The sequence below is a fragment of the Cnephaeus nilssonii genome (genome assembly GCF_951640355.1).
Source record: "Cnephaeus nilssonii genome assembly, chromosome: 4".
In the NCBI taxonomy this organism is placed as follows: Eukaryota; Metazoa; Chordata; class Mammalia; order Chiroptera; family Vespertilionidae; genus Cnephaeus; species Cnephaeus nilssonii.
In genome coordinates this window covers 102,292,201-102,313,029 of record NC_137075.1, presented here as the reverse complement: position 1 = coordinate 102,313,029, position 20,829 = coordinate 102,292,201, and the positions used below count along the sequence as shown (strand labels likewise).

Here is a 20,829-nt window from a genome sequence, read left to right as displayed (position 1 = left end):
GGCTGAGGTCCCATCACAGAGCTGAGGGCTCAAAGCAGGTGGTGAACTGGGGTGGGGGGCGGGGGGGACACCAAGCGTCATTCCTGGAAGCTCACTGTGGTAGGAGGGAGGAGGTTAGAGGCCGGTGGGCAAGGGGACCCCCCCCCCAGGCAAAGCGTGGAGGGTGTGTGATGGAAGGGCAACAGCTGCCCCTCACTGCCCACTCGGAGTCTCAGTCCTCGTCAAATGGGCCATGGCACCCACTTTATGGGTCTGTCAAAAGACATGGAAGCCCCTGGAATAGCACCACTCACAGCAGACGCCGGGGTTTCTTCCCCTTGTCCTCACCCTCACAGAGAAAGTGGACACCAGGTGCTCACGGTATCTGGCTGTTTCAAGTCTCTTGGCTCAGTAACAACCCTCTGATCTTATCCCCGTGTTACACTCAGATATACACAGGCTGGAAGACCCGTCTGCAATTCATACCAAGCCCGGAGTCCAGGGCAGTGGGGAGGTGACAAGGGAGCCACAGGGAGGCCTGTGGGGCTGGGCCCGGTGGACAGGAGGTCCTGGACTTGGGGGTGCACTGGTCCTTCCCTGCAGTGCCAGCTCGGGGCAGCAGCTGTGCGTTCTGGGTGTGGACAAAGGATGTGGTCCATGGTGGGGCTGAAGCAAGTTAGGAAAATGGGGTAAAGGATCCAGAAAGGAAGGTGGGAGAGAAAAGGGTGCACGTCACCGATCAGCAGGTGGTGTGCAAAGGTTGGGCGGTTAGAGGTGGCGGTTTCAGTGTGCAGCAGGCCCTGGTGACCAATCCAGGTTGTGCCCTCACCGCTTGTGTGGGATCAGGACACCAAAGGCTGTGAGGCGGGTGTCACCACCGGTCCCCCGGCCCCAGGGGCCGGGATGGTGGAGCGACCACTGACACCAGCTCTGCCCTCCTCCTGCGTGTGACCAGAACTGTAGGCACTCCGGGTGTCAGCAGCAGGTGGCGGCAGCAGAGGGCTGGGGAGTGTTGGTGGGAAGTCGTGCCCAGCCAGGAGGAGACCCCTGGCGTCGGACTCCAGGCGCTAACAGAGAGTGATTCCACACTTTGCATTGCAGTATACAGTACATAGCCAAGCGAGCACCATGAGCATCCCGGTTGCAATGGAGACAGATGGGCCCTTATTTGAAGATGTGCAGATGCTGAGAAAGACAGTGAACGAAGAGGCTCGCCAGGTAAACGTGCGCAGAGCTCAGCTGAGAGGCGCTCGCTGTAGATTTGCTTTGAAATGCACATGATGGGGAGTAGGTGAGGTGCTGTCCAGCAGTCTTTGCGAGCCAGAGGTAAAAATTAAACTTTGGTAAGCTTACAGGAGACATTTATCTGTACATCCAGTGATCAGTTTACTAGAAACAGTTTTTAAGAATGAAGTATGTGCCTGCAGTTTGTCTATTCGTTTATCTTAACAGTAATCCCCACCCTTAAATGTCTTTCAATGTTAACTTGAGCAAAAAGTCAAAAGCTTCGCAGTAATGTCTTGCCACTCTTTTCCCTCCCTCCCTCCCTCCAACTTCTCTTGGTCCCATTAGTCATAGTTACGGCCAAGCTCAGCAGCCCAGACACAGGGTGGAGCCTTGCCTCCCTCCCCTCGAAGAACCGTAGGGCCCGTGAGGCCTGGGCAGGGCCCGGGCTCTGTTGGAGTTCCCAGGGCTGCGGACTCTGCCGGAACCACCACACGTACTACCTCGCTCAAGTGGTTTTGTTTCCACTATATACTGTCCAAGTATAGACTCTTATTACTGAACAGGGAATACAGTATATACAACGTGGGCTACAGAGAGGTGACGCACTAGCTCCCTTCTGCGTGCGCAGAGCCTTGCGGTGCTGTGCCTCTCTGTCCACGGAAGCTGATGTGGTCCTGGTCTGGCTGGGGCTCTGGGCTGGCTCTGACTTTGAACTTGAATCCCCTCCGACCAGCAAGAGTTTCCAAAGATACCAGCACTGGGATTCTGGCACGTGAACATTGAGTGCTGGAGTTACACCGTGTCCTGTGTGCAAGTGGTTCCTAAGTGCTCGTGTCATTCGGAACGCAGTTAAACAGACGGGGCGGGGGTTAATCTGTTTGATTTTAATTCAGTTAAGTTGTATTCCCCACCTGGTCAGATAGGATCAGACGTTTCCCAGAGCATACGATCCAGACCATATAGACTGTGCTGTCCTCCCCACAGCCACGTGGCTGAGCGCTGAAATGTGGCCATCAGCATTGCGTGTGCCGTCACTCAAACTCAGGCATTCCCAGGCTTACTGTGAGGGAAAGAATGTAAAAACATTTCATTCGTCATTTTTTTATTATTGATTATTTGTTGAAATTATAATATTTTTAATATTATCCTGGGTTAAATAAAACGTTCAAATTAATTTCACCTATTGCTATTGCTTTTTACTTTTTTGACGTGGCTGCTAGAAAATTTAGAATTACTAGTACATACGTAGGTGGCATTACCTTTTCATTGGGCGGCCCTGGTCTGGACGCTTTTTCTTGGTGCTGCAGAAGGAGGTGCCCACGCTGACCACGGTCACGCCGCTTCCGCCAGCCAGCTCCTGGCTGTAGGTTAAAATAAAAGGCAGGTGAATTCGGGCTTTTTTCAGCTCGTCAAATCTTGGAAATACTAAAAATACAGTGGTAAAATTCACTATACCCCTAGTAACTTATTTTTTTACTTAACCTAATTGCATATCATAATTTCCTCACAATTAATATTTTTATCAATAAAATAGATTTAATAAAAAGCATAAAATTCTTATATTTTTCTTCATTTGTGGGAGTATTAATTTTCTTACTTGATTTTTTTTTTTTAGTTTGGAAGGAATTTGAGGTCCTCTTTTTGATTACCATTTTGGTTCTACGGCTTAACGTGTGCTAAGGACAGGACAGCCAGCCTGTCACCTGCAGACATCCAGAGGAGATCAAGCCAGTGCCCTCACCCAGGGAGCCTGCCTGTAAACTTGTAACCACATGTTCGTTTTGAAGTCCACACAAAGCTGAGAAGGAAACATGATTTACGAGCCAGTTCTTTCACATTAAATATTTTAGGGTTGGAGAATTTTTCTTTTCAGTACATTCTCTGACTCGATAATGAAAGCTAGGAAAAGAGCAAACAGTGCCCAAAATGTAATGAACATAACACGTAATTGTGTGATTGACAGGCTTCTTTATGACTGAGGGCCTCCTCTGTAGCATGTTTGTTTTCATGACCCTTGAAATTAGATTACATGACTCATTGTTTTGTGTGATTGACATTCTTACAAAAATTATTTTATTCCCCCACCCTTACCTTTAGGTTTCTATGGATCAGGTTGAAAGACTCGATACCATTAAGATGCCAGTTCTCCCCAAATTAACACAATCGCAGTCAGAATCCCAGCAGACTCTTTTTTTTTTTTTTTTTAGAAATTGATGAGCTGGTTCTAAAATTCATATGGTAATACAGAGGACCTAAAATAGCCAAATTAATGCCAATAAAAGAATAAGGTTGGAAGATTACCACTCCCCAATTTCAAGACTTAATAGTTTTGTATGGATCAATTGAAACCCCCTCCCAATCTCAATCTATCTAGATGAAAATATTTTTAGTGCAGTCTCTTAGGTATAATATTTGATATGATAGACCATTCTTAACTTGAAAATGTTTACAGTCCTATTCCTGAAATTCTCAAAAACACTGTTGTTAAAGCAAAGAGAAGATACCGAGATTCAGGGGGAAAATGTATGTGGGTGATTTGGATACCAAATTGACATAAGAAGCTTTAGCTAAAAATGACTCAAGTGCTGGCTCGGCGTGACACGTGAGGCAAATGACAGCATTGTAGGAGGAAGGGAGGGTGGGTTCTAAGGCAGTGGAAGGTAGCTGGTTGGAATATTGTGGAGGAAATCAACTGTATGCTTACCTGTCAGACCATATTTGCATTTCTTTTGAGGAACTTGTATAATTCTATATAGAGCATCCTAAGAAAACTAGTAAATTTCATGTGAATGACATTTCTACCAGAGACATTTAAAATGTTTACAATTCTCATTTTAACAGTCGGTCGGGAGAAAAGCAGTGCCAGCCATGCAAATCAGGAAGGTGTAGAAAGACGGAAGGTGGGAAGTGCAGGTATTCTTTACTCAATCTATAGAGTATTAAGGCCTTTCTGTTGAGGAAAAGAAGTGACATGAAGTATTTTCCCTGTCATTCCAGCTTGTGATGGTGAAGACCAAGGAATCTGGTCCCTTAAGAAATTGTTATTAGTTCTGCCCTCATTTGAGTAGTAAAGCCATGCACAGTCTGTGCGCCCAGCCCGGTGCTCTGTGACCACTCACTGTGTAAATGCAGGCTCTCAGCTCTGCCATATGCTGAGGAGCAGGCCGTGTCCTCCAGCTGCACCCATAGCAGGATGTCATGGTCATGTCTCTCTGTCTGTCTGTCTGTTCTGTGTGTCTTGTATGTTCTATCCACAATCAGCATGTCCGCCAGCACGTCCCCTCCACCAAGCATTACTCACCTAGGTGACCATCTGCATGGTGCCTCATGCTCTCCTGCTCCTGTTCCTCTGACCTTTTCCCCGGGTGGTTTGTGAAGTTATTCTCTGCTTTACACATCAATTTACAAGCCTGCGCGGAGCGGCCCGCTGCGCCAGCACGCCTCTGCCCTTTCCTTGCAGAAGCCCAGGTCTGCGTTCCCAGTTTGCATCTGCTGCTCCAGCGCCAAGGTGTTTGCTGTTGCCTCTTTCTCTCTGGAATGCCTGTCTCAGCAGTCAGGAATACTTCAAGTATATAAAACCTTGGTTTTGTTTGGCTTGGCTTTGCGTTCTTTTACAGCTCACCCTGAAGTGGACATAAAACTCAGGGCAGAATTTCCCTCTGAGTTTCCCATGGGTCGAAGGCAAATCCACTTCACAAACAAAAGCACTCTTACAAGTACTGTGACTGCGGCAGGCGGGTGCCCCTCTGTCTCTGACGTGGGTGGCTTTCCTGAGCCATCTTACACCAGTTTCCAGGAGAAACCAAACGCCTTCCTTTACCATGAATGAATATTAATATTCAAATAACATTTTAGAAATCATCTAAAATGATGTCACACAAAATTCTTTCTAAACTCTGACAGTATTGCTGTTCCCGTAGATAAATTTGCAAAGAGCCCTGAGACACGTTAGCTCTGCAAAAAATGGGAACATTTCATGTATGACTTTTGCAGGTCCTTGAACTTTTCATTAAAGTTAAGTATACTTTACAGGCTATACTGTAAGGTATCTGGAAACTAATGAGAAGTTGTACCATTATATTCTTTTTGTTGTCAGATTATTGACTTAGCACATATTTTCTCTGGTAGACACTTGTTCACCATTGCCAGGTGACTTATCCTCTGTACGTAATGTCTTCTTTTTGATGGAGACATTAGATAGGAAGGAAGGCTTGGTTCAGGCTCAGGTTTCTATCCGACAGTCCCCTGCATGTACATGGTGTTCGGATGAGTGAGATGGTTTATTGTCATGTTTCCCAAATACTGCTGTTAACGCAGTGGCCATGGGCTTGACCAAACTGGCAGATTGGCAAAATAGAGGTATTGAGTAATCTGTGCAGACCTATACATTTTAAAAGACAAAACACAGTTGTGTGCACACCATCCTTCACACTGGTCCTGAGATTATTTTTAATAGACGTGGCATTTTGGGGTAGTTGCCACAGAGGAAATACTTGCCTCTTTGCCTGTCCTTCAGAGTGCAGAGGGGCCCTGGGTGTGCGGGGACAGTGTGGGTTGTAGTCAGCGCCCCTGCGTTTGTGATTCCAGGCACAGAAGGACCTGAAGAAGGACCGGGCTCTGGTGCGCCGCAAGTCCGAGCTGCCTCAGGACCTCCACACCAAGAACGCCTTGGAGGCTCACTGCAGAGCCGACGACCTGCTGGCCCAGGACGGCCGCTAGCCGCCCGCCTGCCGGCTCGGTCCTGGATTCTGTAGAAAACACATACTTTTGTGCCATACAAATCAGTTACACTCAGAGTCAGAGCTTTCTTCGCCCCCGTCCTGTAGGCAGTAACGCACTCCGTCCCCAGCTCGAGATTAGGAGTTCAAACAATGGTGACTCAGACCCAGGCAGAGCCGGCCACGGTGTCCCCGCCACGGTCCCAAATATGACAGCGAACCAAAATCAGAGCTAAGGCAGCACCCTGGTCATCACCTTCACCTTCTACCCAGATGGAATTGGTGATTGTTTAAAATAAATAGTTAAAAGAGTATCAATGTTTTTCGAATCAAAGAAACACTTAAAAAAATTGCATATTTTTAAGACTTAACAACCTTTGAAGTTGTTTCCATGTGATTGTTTACACCAGCAATGTCTTTCTGTTTTTGATGTGTGTTTTTTTCAATTTCATTGAAATGATTTTTTGCTGTCATTGTTCTAACACAGGAAAAGTGACAATCCTCAGCCGCTGTTTCTTCCTGAGGTGTCCTTCACTTTGAGCAGCGACATGTACATCATGTCTGACTTCTTTCATGTATTTCTAAAGCCATATTTGCCCGTCGGTGGTCTGGCACCAGGACTCCAGGAGTAAGCTCATAGGAGAAGTTGGTTTTACAAAGAGCTCTTTCTGCCTCGCTTGGCTAGAATTGGGATTTTTAAAACGATGTGTTCATTTTTGGGTTTGCAGATTTTCTTTTTCTGTCCTTACACGTTGTTGCCCTTTAGCAAGGCTCTTGAATTAATAAAATTAGAGTCTCTAAGAATTCCACACTTGATAGAAGGCTAGAATGAGAACATTTGAGTTAAGCCAGTTCTTGGCCGGATGCATCCTGCAGCTGCCTTTGGGCAAACAGCAACACCGTGCACGCCGAGCGGGCGTGACACTCATCAGTGTGTGACGAGGCTCTGGGAGCCGGGAGGGTGGGACAGGGGGATGGCTTCGGGTGAATCCCTGTGTTGAAACGAGCACACATTATATGCACTTCTGAGGAAAGTACCGTGTCTGAGTTTTCATCAAATGCTGCTATATATTTCCCAGACTTCCTTGCATGTGTTGAGCTTCTCGTTTTCGATGGAATAGCACGAGGAAAATTCTTTAAACTTAGTGCTTTGTATGTTTTATTTCTCTCAGGGTGGCCAGTATCTTGACTTATTTATCTGCTTGAAAGCTATTTGAGATGTGTACTGCTCTCCTAAACAAGTGATGATTCTAGGGTGTTTTTGTCTCCAGCATAAGATTATATAACTAATGTTAAATGTCTTTATGCATAAAAGATGCAACGTGGCTTCTTTTAGGATCTGTCTTCTATTCGAGGTCTTGGTATCCACTCAAACATTGTAAAAGCAGACTACCGTTCCCTGCCACTTAAGTCCACAGACTCTGTATGTCCCGTGTCTTGGGGGGAGGGGACTCCCTGTGTGGAGCACCCGTGCTGGATTCAGATGCCCAGCCGCGAGTGGAAAGCCCGCTGCGTGAGCAGACACACTTCCTGAGAAACTTGACAAGCATCTATCCATTTTACCATTATGAAATTTGCAATTAAAAAAAGATTAGATGCCTTCTCCTTTTGAGGGAAAAAGGGTGCTTTTTATTGTATAAAGCAGCATCTTCTGTATTTTGATATACCATTGTTTGAACTTCCGTCTTTGGCTGACAGATGCTCAGATAGCCTTGATTTTGGATGTTCAGTGTGTTTGTGAGAGAGCTTTCTGGAAGACTCTTTTGCCCTAAAAAAATAGCAACATTTCAATGTTTGGGTGATTGTGTAAAGCTCAAAGAACATCTTTTGTCTAGGTTTTATTTCTGCTCTTTATTGAAGACAAACATTCACCAAAAAAGGGAAAAAGCGTTTTGAGAGAAACTAATTTTCTTTGACAAGAGTATTATTTAATATTTTGGCCTATTAAAGTTTTCCTAGTTAGTATTCAGATGCCCTGTGCTAATTGTTCAACTTATATATTATTATATAGATACATTGTTTATTCTGTACCAACTGATTTCAAAAGTACTACATTGAAAATAAACTGGTGACTGTTTTTCTTCATAAAGTTCTGCGTTTGGCATCTTCACTCTTTCCCAGATGTACATCAGAAATGTCACTATTCCGAGTGTCTTTTTAGTGTGGCTGTAGTATGGCTTCCTTTTAATATTGTACATACATTGTATCTTTGTTTTATGGTAATAATAAAAATGTAGACTTCATATTTTGTACAAAATGTCCTATGTACAGAATAAAAAAGTTCATAGAAACAGCAAAAATAGGTAAGTGGCACAATTATTTTTCTTTAGAAAATATCTGTAACTTTATGCTTTAGTGAAATGTTAAGTACCTACATATTTTTTAACATTTTGTAACTCAAAACTTTTTGTTTTGACATTGTTTATGAAGAGAAACTTCATACACTTGCCATTTAATATGCTCTTTTATCTAATTTTTAAAAACTCTAAAAATGGTGTATTATATGGACTAAATAAAGAACATGTGAATTTTAATGCTCATCATGAAACTAAATGTAGCCATGGTGTTGGGCCAGCTGCTTCTGACCATTATCGAGTCACTGCCAGGGTCGGGCGGCCTAGCCCAGGACACTGGCTGGAAGGTGGGCAGGCATCGCTGGCGCAGCTCCTGGCTGGTGCCTGCTGTGCGGCCCACGATGGCAGGTCCTGCCCCAGCGTTTTGTAAACTCATTTTAATTTCTCTTTGGGCAGAAGTAGAGGTGTTTTCATACCGACCACCTCTCTTTCAGCCAAATGTGAATTGGAACACAGTTTGTGGAAATGGATTATTTGAGCCCTGATCACGTTTAAAATGATTCTTGAAGCGTCTTGAAAATAAGAGTAGACTCACTGAGGATAGGAATGTGGGGACTTAGGAGACCTACCTCCTGTGTGGTGGAGCTCATTGTCCTCACCGAGGCTGTTGCTGAGAAGCCGTGAGAGGAGGCCTGGGATGGAGGAGGCTTCATCACCTCCCCAGTGCGCCTGATGGCCATTCCAGCAGGTGGTGTGCGCTGTGCTCCTTCGTGGCCTCATCTACCAGGTGGGGTCTGTGACTCCTCCCAGTGGACGAGGTCACGCTGGGAGCTGGGGTGCAGTAAAGAGACCGCCCCGGGCGGCAGGCGGGTGGCCCCGGGACCTCCCTGAGTGTCGGTGGCCTGAACGTCTGGTAACCCTGTGGAGGAGTTTGGGAACCACACAGTCCCCGCTTCCACCCCGGAGCAGTCTGCTGCAGCTCCCAAAACGCTGTTTCCTCCGTGCAGCGTCCTCGTCTCCCATCTTGGATTGGAGGAAGCCAAAGTGTTTAGCAACTTCTTCAGCTCAAGAAGAATTCTCCAGAGAACTTAAAATAGACGCAAGCTGTGGGTTAAGTCCAGCTTCTTGCTGTACTTGCTTCACCGTAGCAAGAGGCCTCAAAGCAAAGTTGAACTGGCCTTGTGTCTCCCTCCATGAAGATTGGTCTGACACTCAACAGTAATGACAATAACCGATTCCTTGCCGCCACCTTTATGCCACAAGCTGGTGTAGGTGCCTCATTTTCCTGTGTTGGTTAATCCTCACAACGCGTTGACAAGTGAGGAAACTGAGGCACACAAGGGTTAAGTCACTTTCCCAAGGTCACACAAGTACTGAAAGCAGCCAGGTTTCAACCCAAGTGGCGTAGCCCTGGTATTCCTCCCCTCACCACTGCAGACACTATGGAAACACCCAGAGCATTTTAGGGCAAGGCCACGAACATGTGGGGCCCCAGGATCGCCAGAGAAGCCTGCAGTGTCGGGTGGCCATGAACACGGGGCGGCTTCTGACCTAGAACTAGAACCTCCGACACCATCTAGTCCAGTGGCTGCACTCACACTTCAGAAGCTGTTTTTATGTCAATTACATTCTGTAATATTTTACTTAAAAAAAAAAAACATATACCAAATTTCAACTTTGGAGACCAGCAACTCATTAGCTTCTGTTTTCATTTAACTTTGTTACTAATAGGAACCTATAAATTTTTCAAAAATTCAGCTCCTATTTGTTTAATAGATGAGTGGTTTATATAAGATCCATTGGGGGGGGGCAGAATGGGTTTCACTACCACAAAATTTAAAATCCACTAAGATAACACTTTTAGAGAAAGAAGTACCTAAGGGTGAAGAGATGAGTGTTCCCCCCACTCTGGCGTGCTGGCTCATGTTTTTCTACTTTTTCCAAAAGCATTATGTAAATTCTATAGACTGGGAATGGGGAGGGGAGTAAAGAAACGAATTCATCTTTTCTGTCCAAAGCTTTTCCTGATCACATCCGGGAAAGTAGGGTGAGCCACAGAGCTGGGACACGCTCCCACTCCATAGGCATCTAGGATAGTCGGGTTGGCTCGGACTTGCTGGTAAGTGTAGTGTCTCAACATATACACCCTGAAGTGATTACTACAATAAGTTTAGTTAACTTCCATAATTACCATAAAAGTTAGTTCCTGCAATAAAGCAGCCAGTAGCAGGCACTTTGGGTAACTCAGCACAGTCGGGATGGAACGAGAGCAATGTGGACTGAGTGGCTTTACCCCAGGTTCAGAAGCTCCCATGGACCCCTGGAATTATATCTGTATATCTTTTCTGCAGGAATAGCTTTTATCAAATGGGTATGTACCAGAAATTTTGCCCCCCACCACACACACACACACACACACACACACACACACATACACCATGATCCACACGCACGCACAATTAAAATACGGACTTGAGTTAGGGTGGATCCTCGCACTAAATTGTGATATCAAGAAGTCTGGTCTCACCCTAGCTGCTTTGGCTCAGCTGATAGAGTGTAAGCCTGCGGACTGAAGGGTCCCAGGTTCGATTTGGGTCAAGGACACATCCCCAGGTTTCAGGCTCAATTCCCAGTAGGTGGCGTGCAGGAGGCAGCCAATGAATGATTCTCTCTGATCTTTGATGTTTCTATCTCCCTCTTCCTCTCTGAAATCCATAAAAATATATATATTTTTAAAAGGCTGATCTCTCAGCTGTGGTAGCTTTATTAGCGTCTTCATTTCTGTCTCCAAAATGTGTCTTGTAGAATTGGCCTGAGTTAGATGTCAAGGTCAGGGCACCAGGCCAGTGACCCTTTCCTCAGGGATCTCCTGGAGCCCAAAGTTCCCCAGACAGGTGAGTGGAGCCAAGGGCACCTGTTCATCACACACTTGTTTAGAGGGTGTTTAGACCTTATTGAAAAGGGCTCTTCCATCCAAAGTTACCCGGAGCAAGCATTATCACCAGAGAGGGAAGACCAGAGGGAGGCCAGCTCCTGAACAGAAACGGGGCCTTGCAAACCCCCATGTTGGGCACCGTGTGGACGTTGCCACAGACCCACACAATCCAGGCTGACCCCCTCCCCCCCCCCACGGCCATATCACTGGCTGGTCTTGAGCTGAAAGCAAATAATACACCAAGTATGATTACTGAATGAATTGTTTTAATGCTTTTTCTCAGTGTTGTCAAAGTCCAGGTGATTCTAGAGTGAAAGTTCCTGCAAGGAAATCTAGAGGTTGCTTCTTCCAGAACTGATCATGAGTTTCAAGACTGGAACAAAAAGCCTGCTGATAGAATGAAACCAGTGAAGCCCAAACACTGGCGTGATGGGCAGAGGAGAGAAGCAGGCTTTCCAGGTGCTCTAGGGATGTCAGTGGGAAGGGGGCTGCCTAGTTCAGGGTGCCCCCAAGGCCGCCCTCAGGTTCAGTAATTCCCTAAGAAGCACAGAAGTGAGCACAGCTGTTATACCTGTGGCTGCGATGCAGGAGAGGGAAAGGATGCACAGGGCAGGGTCATGGTGACTGAGACCAGGCTCAGAGCTTCCAGTTGTCCTCTCCCTGCGGAGTGTTGTCATCCAGGGAAGCACACCACAGCCCTAGTGTCCGCAGTTTTATTGGAGGTCAGTCACATTTACATGGCTGACCTTAGTGTCCAGCCCTTCCAAAAGGTGAGCTGATATTGTGCAGCCCAAGACCCAGTGGGTAAATCCCACTGTTGGCATTGACTCTCCAACATGGCCCAAGGCCCCAGGTACACAGACACTCCTATCAGGGTTCAGGGGCAACCTGCCAGAAGCTGGCAGCAAAGGGTGGCCCTCTCTGGGCAGAGTGAGTCCTTCACTGTCTAGCAACGTAGAACAGTGCCTGGGCTCGTGTGGTTCACTAGGCTCCAGTATCTGGCGCTGTGCCCGACTCCTTCACCCCAAGCACATAGGCTCAATCAGTATTTGATGGAAGGACGAATGAATGAGCATTCCCGACCGAAAAGCACGACCCCGGCAGGGAGGCGTGCAATCAAGTTGCGTGCAGGTAATAGCAAGTATTCCTGCAGGAGTACATTGAGCCGAGTGCAGCGAGTAATTGGGAGAAAAAACGTTAGCATATTCTCCTCGGTCTAATAAGCACGTCTTTGAACACCTGTACCAGGCCCTGCGCTGACAAAGCACACAGACCTCGCGGGGCCCCGATAGTCCTGTGGGGATTCTCAGCATGAGTCTCATGGAAGCCTCTCCCACCCCAAATCCACAGCTGCACCTACACACCCTATTCTGCATATAATCTGAAGGGGAGTCACAGACCCCTGAAGCCCAGCCAAGGACCGCGGCTTAGTCTGGCAGCAACAAGAGCAAGCGAGTGCTTGGAAGGCAAGCCAGCCCACGACAGACATGAGGAAGGAACCGAGGGCTTCAGAAGCCGCGGGGACAGGGGCCTGGAGGCAGGAAAGGTCGGCGGTGGGAGGCCCTTGCGTCCACGTTATGAAACTTGTCCCAATTTTCCATGCAATGGGAAGCCGAACCAAGGTTTCAGGACGAGAAGCGCCATTAACTCAAGGCCGACTCAGAAAGATGACGCAAGCGGCGCGGGAGATGGTGCCAATACGCGCTGCCTCACCCCTGCCCGGTGCATTGTGGGGCTTAGAGTCACCAGCCGGGCCTCGGATCTCGCGAGCGAGCGAGATTCACGCGGATGACAGCTTGGGCCGGGAGGGGCTATGTTTCCCCCTCCTCGGAGCAAAGTCCCGCCCCCTGGCTGGGATGGGCCAATCCTAAGGCCTCCCAGTCCTAGCCTTGGCGATTGGTCCGAGCGCTCACATGACCGAACGGGACACGTGACCACGGTGGCGGCTTGCTTGAAATCGGTTTGTCTCTGTGGCGGGAGGGGGCTGGAGAGACATAGACCCCAAAGCGGGGCTCGGGACGGTGAAGCTCGCGGCTGCCTCCGGTTCCGGCTTCCGCACGCGGCCGTCTGCAGGGCGGGTTCGTTCACTTACAAAGTAAGAAGCCCGCCCTCTGCGTCCGGACCTCGGTTCCCTCGGCTGTGCCGTGGACACAGTGTTGCCCGAAGAACAAGGTGGCCCGAGGCCTCCGTGAGGCAAGGTGCGTGGAAATGCACTACCGAGTGTGAAGCGGGGACCCCGCGCCAGCTGCTCAGAAAGCCGACCGAGAACCAGGTTGTTGCGCAAGGCAGAGCCCCTGCCCTCGGCTGACTTCAGCGACCCATTGTAGATAGGTACGTGGCGGTCCTGCACCCTCTGGGTGAGGGCCACTTGCCTTTTGTTACCTTAACTAAATCTACGTCAGCAGTGAGGGTTCAGTAGCGTCCGCGAGGCCCAGAGACTGGGAAGACTTTGCTGAGGCTGCACAGCCTGGAAGTGGAGGAGCCAGGGTTAGACCTGCTCACCCCGAAGACCCTCCTCTAGAAGGCTCTTGCACCCTGAAAAGTGAGGGTGGGCAAACCAACTGGGAGCACACACGCCCTCTTTTCGTGCAGAGTCACCCAGGCCCCGAGGACATACCTTTTTCCTACTGCTTCCTGTTCAAAATTTGGTTGCTGGAGGATGGAGCCAACAGCTTCCCAGTCTCCCCTCCCCACCGGGCAGAACTGCCTGGTGTCTTGAGCCCATTACAGCGGGGGCAGTTGGGTGTCAGGCAGCTCCTGGAAAAGAAGGGGAAGGAGGGAGGAGCCTGGAAGCCAGAAGTGGAAAGGCGGGGGGGGGGGGGGGGGTATGGGAAATGGGACAAGGTCCAAAGAAAAACAATCACCACAGCTTGGTTCATTCAATTCAACGAGTGCCTATTAAACACCTTTCTAGGCACTGCAGATCTAGCTAAACAAGAGAAGTAGAAATCCCTGCCCTCAGAGAACTTACCTGCTAGTGCAGGAAAAAGACAATAAACAAGGTCAACAATATTCATACTATATTAGAATTGGTAAGTGCTATTGGGGAAAAACTAAAACTGGGGAGAGAGATGGGGAAGGTCTAGGAGGTGGGGACAAATTTACATAAGGGGCAGGTGAGGCCTTACTGAGAAGTTACTTTGAAGGAAGTGAGGGAAGAGCATTCAGGCAGAAAAGCACAGCACATGCAAGGGTAGGAGGGAGCCTGCAGTGGAATGGGCGTTTGAATAGTAGGAGATAGTCAGAGATATAACTGGTGGCCACAAAAAGACTTGGAATTTAATTCTCAGTCAGATAAGGCCTTTGTAGGATTGTGAGACAGCCTCCCCACCACCATCCCCTGCAGCCTCTTTGCTGTGCTATTCTTTTTTTTTTTTTTTTTGAAAAATTTTTTAAAATATATCTTATTGATTTTTTACAGAGAGGAAGGGAGAGGGATAGAGAGTTAGAAACATTGATGAGAGAAAAACTTCGATCAGCTGCCTCCTGCACACTCCCTACTGGGGATGTGCCCGCAACCAAGGTACATGCCCTTGACTGGAATCGAACCTGGGACCCTTCAGTCTGCAGGCCAACGCTCTATTCACTGAACCAAACCGATTAGGGCTGCTGTGCTATTCTTAACCAAGCTAGATACATCCCAGGGCAGGAAGGCAGTATGCGCTCTCCTCCCCAAACCTCACTGGCATCTCTGACATCTTCACCCAGGGAAAGGGAGCAGCCCCTGCTCATGACCCAGCCTCCAGCCCTCTTCCTTCCACTTTGGTTCTCCCATTCCTGATCCCCGCCCCACCCTGTGGCATCTTCATGGGGAAAACCTGGCCCTGACTGGTGCGTCGTCACAACCCAGGTCTCTGCGCTGCAGGCTGCCACACAGAGTTCCCTAGGTGCTGAGATGGCCAGTGGGGATGAAATCACAGCACTGCGTGTCCTGGTGGGGCTGCTGCACACAGGTGTGTTTTCACTGCACAGAGAGGGGCCTGCAGCTTTCCAGACTGGGCACAGCCAGTTCGGAACTCCCTCTCCCCAAGTCCCAAAGCTACCTGCCAGCCCCATCAGCCCCTCAGCATGTCTGGTCCTGAGGTTCCTGATCTGCCAAGTTCCTCATCAGGGGACAGAAGATGACATCTTACCACCTGCACCTGCAACTTCTGCTACAGTTGTCAGAGGCACCCAGCACATGAAGCTGTTGGCAGGTCTCGCATTTAATGACAAGACTATATGCCACTTCAGCCCTGGCTAGTGTGGCTCAGTTGATTGAGCATCGTCCCATACACCAAAAGGTTGCCAGTTTGATTCCTGGAGTCAGCACATAATCAGGTTTCAGGTTCGATCCCCAATTGGTAACCGATGGATGTTACTCTTTCACATTGATGTTTCTTTCTCTCTCTCTCTCAAATCAATAAAAACATATTTTTTGGGGAAAAAGCCTATATGCTGCTTCGGTATAAAAGTGAGTCAGATGCTGCATTCCAACACTGAAACCAGTGTGTTGCCATTGCTTGCACGAGGGATTTGCCAAAAGTTTATCTTTGTGCCACATCAGACGCATGGGTGTTTGGCCCACTGGTCAGTGGAGGACTTGCCAATGGAAGTCTGAGACAACTCCATTTTCTGGCAGATGGAGTCTTGGTTCCCTTCCATCCCGCAGTCCTGAAGCTTCCGTGGTTCAGGAGTTGGGGTGCTGGTCAAGTTACTAAGCTCTCTCTGGGACACCAGTACTTTCATCCTCTAGGTCTGCTGGAGTAAGTTACCCCACACGGTGGCTCAAACAATCGAACTTCCTCTCACAGCTCTGAAGGCGAGACCTCTGACATCCAGGTGTCGGCGGGCTGGTTCCTTCGGAGACAGAATATGATCCAGGCGCCAGCTCCTGGCGTTGCCAGCAACCTTGGTGTCCTTGGCCTGTAGTGCTCTTCCTTCCCGTGTAGGCCTGTGTGTCTGGGTCCAAATTTCCATCTTATAAGAACACCAGGCAGAGACATGGAAGCATGCAACAGACTGACGAATTTCAGAGGGAAAGGGGGAAAAAGGTTAACCAAAGAACTGACATGCATATATGCATAACCCCTGGACAGACAATAGTGCAGTGAAGGTCTGGGGAGAGGGCGGGAGCGGGGTGGAAGGGATCAAGGGGGGCGAGGGATGGGGAGACATCTGTAATACTTCCAACAATAAAGATATATTAAAAAAAAAAAAAGAACGCCAGTCATTGGATTTAGGTCCTGCACTAAATGTAATAACATCTTCATTACATCTGCAAAAACCCCTTTTATAAATAAGGTCACATTCACAGATACCAGTGAAGCATTGTAATTCCTCCTTTGGAAAACTGCTGTTTGAACTACTCTGTTATTCTTAGTCTCTTATTCTGTAGGTCAACTCTGTTATTTTTAGGTAGTCCCTTATTCAGTAAAGTAACTTTTAGTTTAAATAATAAAAAAAGATAAAAACTTAGGTGTCCAACCTTGCAAGCTAGCCATCTGATATAACAGGCTAATACTGGTACTAATAATAATTCCCATATTCTTATGCCAAGTATTGGTTCATTATGTATTCAAGGTTACAAACTGTCTGTAACAATAACCTACACAGAGCTCTTTGTGAAATCTGCAGATAAAGAAGCTCAAAAGGTATAAGTACGGGAAACTTCCTCTATGTCGGGGCTCAGAAATTTGGAAAACACCTCCCTCTGGGCCCTTGAGAATAAAGACTCCTAATTAATTGGCTCATTAAGGCGTCTCGTATCTATCTCACTGATTTACAACACAACACCAGGTGTTAGGACTTCAACATTTTGGGGGACCCCATTCAGTCCACAACATGTGACATCCCAAACCCCCAGCTGTCCAATGCAGTGACTTCATGAAGGTGCATCGAGAACTTTGTACGTGTCTCCTCTTCTCAGTCTTGAGGAATGAAGGGGTGCATTGTGGCTGCCACTGCAGCAATGGATGGTGATAAACTGCAAGGCCTGGGAAGGATTAGACGGGGATGTAATGCATGTGACACAAGGGGTGCTTAGTGCAAGTCTGTAATATAGAAATAAGCAGGACTGTTTCTTTATTAATTGGCTTCGATGTGTTTATCTGTAACTTGGTTGCTGAATAATCTTTTCATTTTTAAAGTTCTATCCTTTTAGAATTACTCTGCAATTCACCTGGACAGGAGTACTCTGTTTACTCCTGACCCAGAGATTTATTCCACGCCCACAGCGAGCAGGACACGGGTTCAAGCAAGGACACATGCAAGATTTGGTGTTAATCAGGGGCCGTCCTGGACTGCATGGAATCACATTCCGGCTGGGGGTGCCGACCATGAACAAGAAGCACACGTGAGTGTCGCACCAGGAAACATGCTCGGGAGGAAAACGGAGCGATAAGGGGAGAGCGGCAAGGGTGTTACTGTGGAGAAGGCGGTCACAGAGGTCCCTTCTGAAGTGTCACACTTGAGCAGAGCTGTGACCTAGAAAAGGGGCCAGCCAGCCCATTAGGACCCTGGAGGAAGAGCATTCTGGAAAGAGGAAAAGACCCTCAGGCTGAGGTGTACCTTGTGTCATTGGTGGCAACAGGAGGTCGGCAAGCCCAGGGGACAGAAATGGGAGATGGGTCTGAGGGAGAGCCAAGGCCAGGTCACTCAGGGCCCACGTGGGCCAGCCAAGGACGTCTTTCCCTCTGAGATGACAAAGAACAGTGGGACAAATATAAAACAAATCCAACGTGGTGACTTAACCCGGCCATAGCAATAATTCTTCCAAATACAGGGCAGGAGTTGTTAGAAAAGGTTTTTTAAAAGCAAGAGCCAACTTTGTACACTGCCCATAAGAAGCCACTTTAAACATAAAGGCCCCAACAGGTTAAAAGTAAAGGATGGAAACGGATATATCACACTAACACGGATCAGAAGAAAGCTGGAGTGCTTGAATGAATGAATCCTTGTAGAGTGTGTGTGCTAAAATGAGACAAAAATAATCATAGGGTAAATGCTGCTACTAGGAATAAAGAGAGACATTTCAAAATGACAGAGGGGGCCCTGGCCAGGTAGCTCAGTTGGTTAGTGTCGTCCTGATATGCCAAGGTTGCTAGTTCAATCCCCAGTCAGAGCACATACAAAAATCAACCAATGAATGCATAAATAAGTGGAACAACAAATCATTATTTCTCTTTGTTCCTCTCTCTAAAATCAATCAATTTTTAAAAATCATAATAAAGGGTCAGTTCATGAAAATGGCATAACAATGCCTTATGTTTATTCATCTAATAACGGCCTCAAAATACATGGAGCAAAAACAGATTAACTACAAGGAGAGAGACAAATGCTCAGTCATAATCTGCAAGTTCAATGCCTCTCAGTGATCTATAGAACCTGTGGGTAGACAATCAGTAAGGATGTAGAGCAAGCATGTCAAATTCAAAGGCTAACACAGGCCAAATAAACAAGGTTTAAGTTTATGTGGGCGCAAAAAAAAAAAACAAAAGCTTCAATTTTCATAGAAAAGTAGGTTTATTCCGATAGAGACATGCTGAATACAAAGGACTGAAATAAATGAGTAATCATTAACATAATAGAACATTTTAACAAAAATTAATATTTTTTCTTGAACATGAACTTACCGGACACTGAATAACTGCACAAATTAATAAGGGTAATACAAATAAACCTTTTTTCTTGTTCTCCGAAAGCGAAATATTTCCTGTTGCGCTCACCAAACAAGTCAGTCCAAGACTAATGACGTGGCCATCGGCTGCTAAAATATTCGCTGCTAGTATTAGTGGAAAGAAATGGTGCGCCTGCGCGGAAGGCACAGAAGGGAAATGAATGCAACACAATTATTGTAATCAGTCATTAGCGAATGTTGTAGTTCGTTATTAATAATTATAACAGATGGGGGAATAAGGACACATATGTAACACCTTAATCAAAGAAATTTTTTAAAAAATCAATTTCCCCCCCCAAAAAAATAATTGTAACAGGATATTGTAAAAATTAAGTTATGAAAATTTAATTAAAATGTTTCTTACATACCATTATATTGGCTAAGCTGCAAAAATACTCGTTGTGGGGCTGCATGCGGCCCGTGGGCCGCGCGTTTGACATGCTTGATGTAGAGGACTTGAACCGCACTTTCAACCAACGTGGCCTAATTGGCAATTCCTAGAACACTCCACCCAACAGCCGCAGAATGCTTCCTGGGGTGGGAGTCACGTGGAGATGTATTGAAGGTCACAGGACCAGGAGGCCCCCTGGGGAGGAACACAGATGCCATGGAACACAGCGCTGATGGAACACAGATGCCATCTGAAGGCTGAACATTGGGCCCCTCCAACCTGCAGGGGATGGAGAGAGGAGAGGATCCAGGAAAGGAGATGGAGAAGGAGCCGTGGTGATGAGGACCACCAGGAGAATGTGGCCACCAAATGCCAGGTGAAGAAATGTTGGGCGGGGGGTGGGGGGGGTGGGCAGGGTGTTAATCCTGTCCAATAACCAGCAAGATGAGGACCAGGGGCTGCTCGCTGGATTTGGCCATGGGGAGGCGTGGTTGACCTCCACAGGAGCACCTGCTCAGGAACGTGGGGGTGGGCTCAGAGCACCCATCGGTATGTTCAAGGCTGGTGAGAGGCAGGCCCCACGCAGACTCACTTTCAAGGAGTTTTGCTGAAAAGGGCAGGAAGGTTTGGCAGGGTTTTCTCCTTTTCCTTTTGAAAGAAGGGATGCGCTGGACACCGTTGGGAAGAATTTAGGAGGGGGGAGAACATTTAGGAGCAGGAGGATTTCAGAGGCGATGTCCATCCATGAGAGGGGATGGGGTCCAGCGCTCTCAGGGCCGGCAGGGTGGCCTTGGCTGGGGACACAGTTCTTACGTAAGAGAAGGGGCCAGGGCACTGTCAGGGGTTCAGGGAGCCTTTACTAATGGGCGGGCGGTGGGATGCAGGCTGAGCCGCGGGCTGGCATTGCTCTGGACGAGTGACTCAGGTGACCTTGGGAAGGTGAGCCGGGGGCGCCTCCGCCATGGATAGGGAAGCTGGCTAGGGAGGGCCCTCCTGCCCCGGGAGGAAGTGCCATTGTGGCGTGCTCCTCGGCGCCACCAGAGGGCGCCAAGACACCGCACCGTTCCGGTCGGGGTGGCTTCCCCTCCAGCCCTGCAACCGTCCGCAGCTGGTCGGTCCCAAAGCCTCCAGGGTCCCTTTTTGGTTCCAGCCTTACTTGGGGTTCTGGACTGGGAACCAAGAGAGAAAAGGGGGTGGATCCCGGGAGGAGCTTCGTAAGAAAGCACCCTGTAACCCTGTGCCCTATAGGTGGGTGGAGCCCCGCGCTGGCAGCAGCTGGGAAGGTCAAAATCCAAAGTGTGCGCTGCGGAACAGACCCTGCTGCCCCCGCCAGCACCGCGTTCCCCGGGGGAGGGCATAACCAGCGCCCATGGGATGGATGGATGAATGAATGAATGAATGAATGAATGAGTGAGTGATAGGCCCAGCCCAATGTGGAGCTTTGAGGGAGATGAGGGGAGATCCATGGGGCAGATCCTGAAAAGTGCTGGGCCCGCCGGGCTTGCGCTGAGGCGCTCGGGCCATCTGGGTTGGGAGCGGGGGAGGGAGAGGGAAGGTGGAGGTGAGACTGAAGGATTCGGACTTGAAGAGCCACCAGCGCAGTACTTTAAAGAGTACATGCGGCCGCC

At 48.1% G+C, this 20,829-nt stretch overlaps 1 protein-coding gene across 5 annotated transcripts in view; it reads left to right on the top strand.

Moving 5' to 3' along the window:
* The window catches only part of PPP2R5C (protein phosphatase 2 regulatory subunit B'gamma), a 139,461-nt gene extending 129,561 nt beyond the window's left edge, over positions 1-9,900 (top strand). For 2 of the 5 annotated variants that reach the window (XM_079768179.1, XM_079768182.1), the window contains 2 exons: positions 1,081-1,197; positions 5,794-9,900. In XM_079768179.1, coding sequence (XP_079624305.1) covers positions 1,081-1,197; positions 5,794-5,925 — 249 coding nt within the window. In that variant the 3' untranslated portion in view covers positions 5,926-9,900. Of the gene's footprint in view, positions 1-1,080; positions 1,198-4,047; positions 4,120-5,793 lie in introns of all 5 variants that reach the window. The other 3 variants (XM_079768181.1, XM_079768183.1, XM_079768180.1) reach the window with 2 other exon arrangements.
* The last annotated feature ends 10,929 nt before the right edge of the window (positions 9,901-20,829 follow it).